This window comes from Sprattus sprattus (assembly GCF_963457725.1).
Source record: "Sprattus sprattus genome assembly, chromosome: 7".
NCBI lineage: Eukaryota > Metazoa > Chordata > Actinopteri > Clupeiformes > Clupeidae > Sprattus > Sprattus sprattus.
The window spans coordinates 12440311-12449748 of record NC_137926.1 but is presented as its reverse complement, the minus strand read 5'-3'; the positions used below and the strand labels follow the sequence as shown (position 1 = coordinate 12449748).

Sequence of the window (9438 nt, the reverse complement as noted above, 5' to 3'; positions counted from 1 at the left end):
ATGTTCTGCTTGATTGATTAACTCAGTTATATCCTTTTAGCCTTAAAGAGATTTAAAATGGGTGTTTAATCTTTCATCAATGTGATTATGATAGTTAGCTCTGATGGGCTTTAAGTTTTTAAGATGCCACCCTGTAGACCAGCTACCCCTCCTACCTCCTTTGGCTGTCTGGGGACCGTGAGGAGTTGTCAGAGCGCCACCATTCTAAAACAGTGTCATATATGGGCAAGTCACACCTGCTAGCTGTCTGTCAGATGGTGGTCCCCAACCAACAGTGCTGTTGCAGTTTATGGTTTTACAGCTTTCAATGCAGAAGTTTGATAATAACTACAAAGGCAATGCCTTACAGGAGGATATCCACACCAAGTTGCACCCCAGAGGTAACGAGATGTTCCAGGATCAGTGAATGTTCATTCTGTGGCCATGATCCCATTCTTCAGCAACGGCTTAGCTAAAGAAAGCTTTCCTTACAGTAGCTCTATTGTTTCCAACTAACGGCAGACTGTCAGAAAGCATGCACATCGATTTGACTTATCTTTCTTTCCCCACAAAGCAGCTGAATAGCCCATGCTACATTACCACATACAGGGTTAGCCATGGAGAATGACCACTAACATTTATAACTAACATACAAGTCATTTAGCAGATGTTTCCTTCGAAGGCAACACAGCTGTGTGGTACGGATAGGCTTATACATATTTATCAGTAGGCAAAATGTTTGCTCCTTGTGTCGAATCCATGACCTTAGAGTTGTTGGCACTATGTTCAAGTTGCGTTAAATCAAAATCAGAATCAGCTAGCTGTCTGTCAGATGGTGGTCCCCAACCAACAGTGCTGTTGCAGTTTATGTTTTTACAGCTTTCAATGCAGAAGTTTGATAACGCTATTTGGCCTAAAGTTGCTTAATAATAAGCTTTATTAGATTGTGGTTTTCAGTTCGGTTTATCAGTCATACGCTCTATCTTCTAATCTAGATGATATAGATTTTCTGTGTGAAATCGTTGCACTGTGTAATACCAAGAGCGCACCGCCCTACGCTATGAGTTGATAACCAGATTTGCTTCACTCCCACATGAGCAGGATACCCTGTCCTACAGACTGCATTCTGTCTGCTCAGTCTCGACTGTTTCACATTTGCAAACACTGGGACAGTGTCAACAGCTGCGCATTAACTACAGTTATCCTCAGACGGAGTCAGTATTTTTGCAGCCACTGTTTATTTCTTGCTCGGTTGGTATTCAATACACGCGTCTGATTCTCTTCTCTGTCTTCATAGTTTCAGCAGCATACCGACTGCGAAGTCTCTCCTCAGCTCTACCTGCGTCGGCACTCGGGTTGTGGAAATAATATGGCAAATAATTTCGCCCGGATTTTGTCCACCAAAAGAAATGTGGGTATTCTGTCATTAGTTGGAGCTGGATCACTGGCCGCGGGGCTTCTGCTGAGCAGGGAGCAACATGTACACGCCGGGTCACAGGTCCGGAGACTGTACCCAGCCAGGTAAACCTGAAGACTTTTGCAGACTTTCCGAGAGAGACCGAACATCCCATGTATTTACATAACCATTCTCAGTTTCATGTAGGTTATCTGTCCGGTCGGCTAGGTCATCTACGTCTGCAAACGAAATAAGTTATTCATTTTCATTAAGGGTGGGTTGCATGTTCATAATGTGGAGGTAGCTCACATATTTGACGTCTTATTTCTGCTGTGCTTTTGTTGATTATATCAGGCTTCCGTGCATATTTCTAGAATTCAATAGTCTACCCTGCATAACTTAAATCGAAAAAAAAATGCTAATTCAGTTTTGCTGGGAGTCGTTTATTGTAGGCATCAGCCGCTATTTATCACCTACCTACTGTATATTCTTTTGTAAAACAGTTAAACTGAAATGTGAAGGGAAATAATGACAGAAACAGAGGAATGACGAAGAAATTGCTAAAGCCTAACGATAGCCTAAAAATTCGATGATTGAGGTACCGTACACAGAACCGTCTGGAATGTCCTCATGTGACCTGGAAACAGGCTTCGCGAGGCTGGGCATTTAGATCCATGTATGCCCTTATGTATTAGATCGTGACGTAATATGTTTATCTAGATTTTTCTGTAAAGACGTCCCTACTAACATTTAGCTTAAATGTCAAAATTAAATGTGGAGCTTAGTCGGGCTACATAAGGACAAATGGACAATACAATATGGGTTAGTTTGAAAACCGGTGTGGTAGCATATCCATCTCCATATCCATCCATAATCCATGCTACAGTCTTTTTGATACCTAGGGATCATACACACTGAAAAATAGAATTTTCTTCTAGGACTACCTTCTCAGTGTCTGACAGAAATAAATGTATGACTGTCAAACAGACACCTCTTATGTCACTACACGGACAGTATTCACGGCATCTATGTTAAGGAAATGTATCTATCTCTGTGCCCCAATAGTGCAGAATATCCAGATCTTAGGAAACACAATAACTGCATGGCCAGTCATCTGACTCCTGCTATCTACGCAAAGCTGTGTGACAAAGCCACTCCGAATGGATTCACTCTGGATAATGCCATCCAGACTGGTATCGACAATCCAGGGCACCCCTTCATCAAGACAGTGGGCATGGTGGCCGGGGACGAGGAGACATATGAGGTAAAATGAGTCTCAGATTAACCTGTGGGTCATGGAGGTAGCAAAGTTATACAAACGGTCAGTCATCATCAGCAATTGACATTACCCCAAGTAATACGTCAAATAGAGGATCGTGCTTGCTGACTTCCATGCTCCATGTCTTTTCAAAAAGACTGCAGTAGACACAACCTCTCTGGAGAGGGAGGGAGATAAGATGAAGGGAGGGGGAGGAGAGGAGAGGAGAGGAGAGTTTCACAGAAGGTTGGTCCTCCACCCTACGGTGTCAGTTAAAACTAGTCTGACATTGCACTGTGTATAGGTATGGTTGGAAAACCATGCTGTCTGCCTTTGATGAGAGGCTCGTGTTTGAACTGCAGAGCACACCATAGCTGTGTGTTTGGGTTATATGTAGTGAGAGGACGGATATGCCACAGCTGTCCCAAGACTCTAAACTTTAATGTAAGGAATGTGACCTATGGATTTCAATCCCTTATCACATGACGTCTCCTCTGTCTGATATGACCTGTTTTTTTTGTATTTACTTTTAATGTAGCAGATGCATTTTACTCATGTAGTGTGGGTATGTGCTGAACCCTTTGCATAGTTTTGTCATACACCTTCATAAGCCTCTTAGTAATTACAAGCTTTATTACTATAAACCTTTTCAGTTCATAGTGATTTCCATACTTAGATATAAATACAAAATTTGACAAGAAACACTGAAGGATGCAAATATAAAGTATGCAAAAACAAGACAAGGAAATGTATGTCAATAAAACCTTTGTTAAAATGGAAACAAAAATGTCAACATAAGTGTAGGAAAGGCATACAATTCAAATATATATAAAATTATCAATGAACACAAAGTAATGAGCAGAAACTGCAAAGGTAAAACCAGTAGTTGAAACTCTGAATGTTTCTGAGAATGTCATTAGATAGATTTGTTGGTAGCATTTGGTATGAGAGCATTTCTCCACTATTGAATCTAAAATGGCTCCTGCCTCTTTTCCACTGGCAGGTGTTCGCTGATCTCTTTGATCCCGTCATTAAGGAGAGACACAATGGGTACGACACCAGAACGATGACCCATCCCACTGATCTGGACTCCAGCAAGGTAGATAGATCATGACAAACTCCATGGAGTTCATAAATGCATATGCAAGCTATGCTCATGGACTCTTACTGTAGGTCAAATATAATTATTGTATGTGATTTTTGTTGTCGTGACATCTATGAAATATATTGCACCGTCAGGTTAAGTCGGGGATATTTGATGACCGCTATGTGCTCTCTTCACGTGTGCGGACGGGCCGGAGCATCCGTGGGCTCAGCCTGCCGCCGGCGTGCACTCGGGCGGAGCGACGGGAGGTGGAGCGCGTGGTGGTGGACGCTCTGGCTGGTCTGGGGGGGGATCTGTCGGGCCGATATTTCGGCCTGGGTCAGATGACCGACCAGGAGCAGCAGCAGCTGATTGATGTAAGAAAAGAGTCATGGCCTTTTCCAGCTACCTGTATTGCAGGTGAAGGTGAAGTCGAGTCTCAGAGACTTTAGAGGGTTTCTGGGGAGTTTGCTCTGTCACTGGCATTACTTCATTCCATTTGATGAGTCCAACTGGCAGAGGAGTGTCGGGTCAATAGGCAGCTATTGTTTTTTTTTATTTCAGAGATGTTAACAGAAAAGCAAGGGTTTGATATGAATTGTGTTCATACAGGACCACTTCCTTTTCGATAAACCGGTGTCACCACTCCTGACCTGTGCAGGAATGGCCCGTGATTGGCCTGATGCAAGAGGAATCTGGTAGGTTTTACAGTATTATGATCCTTAATTTCACCATCTTCATTGTTCAACAGTACATTCACATCAAGTCTTACCTCACGCCCAATTTTTAATTTCTAAGTAAATTTACTACTAGTGTTTTAAATGGATGGCACATACCTAATATCAACAATGTGTATTCGCGGAAACGGTTTTTCGATTTCGCTTGCTGCGTTCCTCTCTGGTGTATTAGGAAGAGGTCCATTTGTGATGCTGACTGTGCCCTTCCAGTTTCAAGTTACGTCCGGCGCCCAGAAATAGAGCAATGCCAATGCTATCCCATTATGGTCCCGCTTCAGCATTGATCACCTGTGCCCACAGGATGCCAAGCTCTCCTTTTCCATTATTCAGCCCTCTAGTTATACAACGTTCTCTGTTTGCTTCTGTGTCCTGGTCTACCCTCGACAACGACTTTAATAAATTGTGATTCATAAATGACAGTGAGCTACGCTCTAATTAGAGGAAGTGCAGTGGGTTTTGATGACTGTCCATTTTGCCCATTTAAAGGTACAAACAAGCTTTTTAAACAACAGAAACAAAACAAAAACATAGGGAATGTGTTCCTGTAAAATGTGTATTAATCCTTGGATAAAAGCGTCTGCTAAATAACGAAATGTAAATGTAAATGTAATGTGCAGCCCATACAATAGCTCTAACCAGTTTCAGTTTGGAATCCCTTCTCAAACCTTTTATGTCTCTGATGAATGATTCAGGCACAACAATGAGAAGACCTTTCTGGTGTGGGTCAACGAGGAGGACCACACACGTGTCATCTCCATGGAGAAGGGGGGCAACATGAAGAGGGTCTTTGAGCGCTTCTGTAGGGGCCTAAAGGAGGTGAGCTCACATGCATGCATGCACACATTCATTCATTCACATGCATGCACACACACACACACACACACACACACACACACACACACACACACACACACACACACACACACACACACACACACACACACACACATACACACAAACAAACAAACAAACAAATGCGCTAGCACTGGCAAATGGACACACACATGCACCCACACATGCTGGCACACAGTCATCTTGGAGGCCAGACAAGTATCTGTTATTTACCAAACAAAGCTCTATGAGATGCAGTACAGCTGTGGGAGACACAGCAGGCATAAGAACTCCTTTGAGGACATTCTGTGAAACTAGAGCACATGCGTCAAGTGTGGAACTGTGTGAGCGAGTGTGTTTGCGTTTGCGTGTGTGTCTGTGTGTCTGTGTGTCTGTGTGTCTGTGTGTTTGCATGCATGTGTATATGTGAGTGAGTGTGTTTGCGTGCATGTGTATATGCAAGGGGGTGGAGAACACAAACATTCCAGTTCCACCAGAAAACAATGCAGTTCATTAACCTCCGTACAGACAGTGTATGCATTCAGTGGAAATAGCCAATCTCAGAATGCTTATATCATATAGATTTACAACATTCATGTGATTAACCTGCTGTCTTATTTCCATTAAATGCAGTTCCATTGGGGTCTTGCCAAGAAGAACAAAAATACTTTATTCATATTTGTTTGCTGTAAGTGGTGGCTTCTATGTTAAGTGGCTGTCTGTGTGGCTCCATCAGGTGGAGAGGCTGATCATGGAGAAGGGCTGGGAGTTCATGTGGAACGAGCGATTGGGCTACGTCCTCACCTGTCCGTCTAACCTGGGCACAGGGCTGCGTGCCGGCGTCCACATCAATCTGCCCCGTCTCAGCAAGGTGCCGTACAAAACCCCCCACAATTCTCAGCCTCTGAGGAAACATTCAATAGGATCTAGGTACATAGGTACATGTTTTAAGACGATCCGAATGAGTTGTCTATAAGATCTAGATCCGAATGAGTTGTCTAGAAGATCTAGATCCGAAAAAGTTGTCTAGAAGATCTACAACCAAACAAGTTGTCTAGGAGATCTAGATTCAAACAAGTTGTCTAGAAAATCTAGATCCGAACAAGTTGTTTAGAAAATCTAGAACCGAACAAGTTGTCAGGAAGATCTAGATCCGAACAAGTTGTCTAGAAAATGTATATCCTCCTGAGAGCCAGTGATGAAAAACTCATACCAAACAATTTTGAAGGGATGTCTTGTGCACTCCCATGAGAGCCACTGAACCACCATTGTTCTCACATTCCAGACTCTGTTATGAAATGTCAGTTTGTGACTCAGCTAGTTGTTTTCCAATTAGCTTTATAATGACAGAAACACTGAGCCCCCATGCACCATTTAAGTAAAATGACAGCATGGTAGCCTGCATCACATTTATACCCTAGTAGAATCCTGGATTCTTGTAGTTCTTCGAAAACAGCACCTCATTATACAATCAGGGTGTGAGAGGATTACAGAAGGCATAATCTCCTCTTGGGCAAAGCACTGACCCACTTCATCACAAAATAGCTCATTGTCCTAGAACCTTTAATATCTTATGGGTCACTGATACTGAGTCTAAACTACCTGTGTACCTGAAGGACCCTCGCTTTGCCAAGATCCTGGAGAACCTACGTCTTCAGAAGAGAGGCACAGGAGGAGTGGACACTGCAGCTGTGGGCAGCACGTTTGATGTCTCCAACCTGGACCGGCTGGGCCAATCAGAGGTAAGCACATGATCACATGTCTAGGTTGAGATGATATGGTTGTCAATTTCAGTGACGGCGTCATTACGGTCCATCCAGAAAAGCAGAGCTGAAAGCTAATCCATTTAGCCCTGCACTTTCTATAGTCATCAGAACTGCACTGAATTACCACTCAGCCCATGACCCCTCAAGAGGAGAGGGGAGGCAGGGGTGGCGCTAACCTCCATGGATTCTATCAAAGACGAGAGAATGGGAGAAATCACACCCAGATAGCCATCACATATCACAATCAGAGCCACGTCCTACTGCCGAGGCACTTTGATCCCAATTTTACTGGTGTCTGTGTTCTTGGCCCAAAGATGCTAAGATACAAAGATGCTGTTCAAGTCACTCAAATTACATTTATCAACAAACTCTCAAAATTAAGATATTTAACGCTTACAATGTCACTTCTAAAAACAGCAGTGTAAAGCAGTTTCAACCTTTTTAAAGAATAAATTATGAATTTCCTTCATGTTATTCCATACGTCTGCAGACCTCAGTGATAGTCATCAAACTCATGTACCAAAACATCTCAGATTAGCATTTCCGCCATAATTGCTGTGCTTTAATTTGGCCTCCAACTGCCATGGTACTTCTGTTAACAGAGATGCATGGATTTTACAGGGAAGAATCTCAAATCTTACAGTAATTCAAGACTAAAAAGCCTACTAAAAGTGTGTACAAGTACACAAGTGTGAAGAATCACTGATGATCTGCCAACTATGGTTGTTAAATATGAATACTGTCACAGTGGTCTACAGGGCAACTATACAGACGCAGTTACGCAGATACACACACACACACACACACACAAACACACACAAAAACACACACACACAATCTGCCACACTACCTTCTTTCTTGCGCTTTGCCGGACAAAGAAAGCCCGCCATGTCCCCAAAATCGAGTGTGGAGCCTTGCTCTGCTAGGCAATAACTCAGCTTAGGTTTTGCTGGTATAGTCTGGAATTACACATGTGTAAGTGTTACATTCAAAAAAGTGCTGGAAGAGAGTAGCGATGATGGTGATTGGTTTAAGGTTGATACAATCACATCTACTGAAAAGACAGTTGCCAGACCACAGTTAATGCACTGAAAGTCATAGAGAGGTAACATGATCCTATATGGAGCTTAAATCTGACTGAGAATAGTCATTGCTGAGACACATACACAGTTTACATAAACACTGTTGATAGCATGTCAATATACTGGGGAAAATTAGTTGAAAATGGCTCAAGATGCCTTCTACTGTTTAAGATCGCTTAAGATCGTTTGGGACTTCTCTACGTCATGATATTCATATTCATAGACTCTCAGTCTAGGAAACTCTCAGCCCTTGCCTAAACTGGGGTAACATGTATGAAAGCTCAAGAGCTGAAGAAGTTTTTGCATAACCATTTTCCTTGGTGAATGTCCAGGTCCAGCTGGTGCAAACAGTGATTGACGGCGTGAACTACCTGATCGAGTGCGAGAAGAAGCTGGAGAAGGGTCAGGACATCCGCGTCCCTCCTCCCCCCAGCAAGTAGATGGAGCGCTGCCTCGCCCTGTTCTCCAACCCTCCTCCTCCTCCTCCTGCTCTCACCCTCCCTCCTTCCAGTAGTGGTCAGTCGACTTACCGCAGTTATCACTGCAGTAATGATGAAGCACCCCACCCTTCACTGTTCCAAACCCACACCCAACCCCCCACCGTGCTAAGTCTGGTCTTTCCCCATAGCATGCCTTTTGTCTGTTGGATTTAATGAGCTTGATTTTATTTAACTCACAATGAACCGGAGAAGAGAATGTTCTGTACTCCATGATTGTGTTACTGTGGCCTCATTCATTCATGTGGCGGACAACCATACTTGATCAAGTTTTACTATATGTAATATTCAATAACAATAATACTAATAATCTTGGATGTGAGTGCTTGCTCAGGTGAAATAAATAATCATATCCAACAATATAAATAATGATCAATATTTGTACTGAAATAAATGTAGCTAAATAAATTATATGTAGTATTTATCCAAGAATGTCATTGGTGTTTTGTGTGAGTGTATGCTAGCGAATTTTCAGTTTTAAACTTACTACATCCATAATCCAGATGAATGAATAGCCATACGACTTAATTGTTGAAAAGGTAGATTTAGAAAATGTCTGAAATTCCTGACTTACTTAGCAGTGGAACCCATAGAAACCAACCTGATGTTATGGGTCAGACATGGGTCACATCCGTTTCTCCTTCCTTTTTTCTACACTTACATAAGAAGTCCGGATACAAAATGGTGTAACATAGGTTATGGACTGCTATTGATAAACCACTTAAAAGCCATAGTACCATAGTATGGTTCTTGGTGGCCCAGATACCAAATTGTAATTGTTCACAGAGGTATTTTCAATTTTGATAGA

At 42.6% G+C, this 9438-nt stretch overlaps 1 protein-coding gene across 1 annotated transcript; it reads left to right on the top strand.

Annotated features, from left to right (window-relative positions):
• Positions 1–259: 259 nt before the first annotated feature.
• LOC308368211 (creatine kinase U-type, mitochondrial-like) lies at positions 260–8990 on the top strand. Its single transcript, XM_080842327.1, has 10 exons — positions 260–380; positions 1277–1500; positions 2441–2639; positions 3637–3732; positions 3873–4094; positions 4330–4415; positions 5147–5270; positions 6022–6156; positions 6902–7027; positions 8466–8990. The coding sequence occupies exons 1-10, from the start codon at positions 339–341 to the stop codon at positions 8571–8573; spliced, it is 1362 nt and encodes a 453-aa protein (XP_080698453.1). The 5' UTR covers positions 260–338; the 3' UTR covers positions 8574–8990.
• Positions 8991–9438: the final 448 nt, after the last annotated feature.

Bases quoted from the DNA above. Each gene is read 5' to 3' on its own strand.
- LOC308368211 (XM_080842327.1), top strand. From the start codon at position 339: ATGCCTTACAGGAGGATATCCACACCAAGTTGCACCCCAGAG. The intron at 2,640-3,636 runs GTAAAATGAGTC...TTCCACTGGCAG, and splicing joins GGGACGAGGAGACATATGAG to GTGTTCGCTGATCTCTTTGA. The intron at 4,416-5,146 runs GTAGGTTTTACA...TGAATGATTCAG, and splicing joins CCTGATGCAAGAGGAATCTG to GCACAACAATGAGAAGACCT.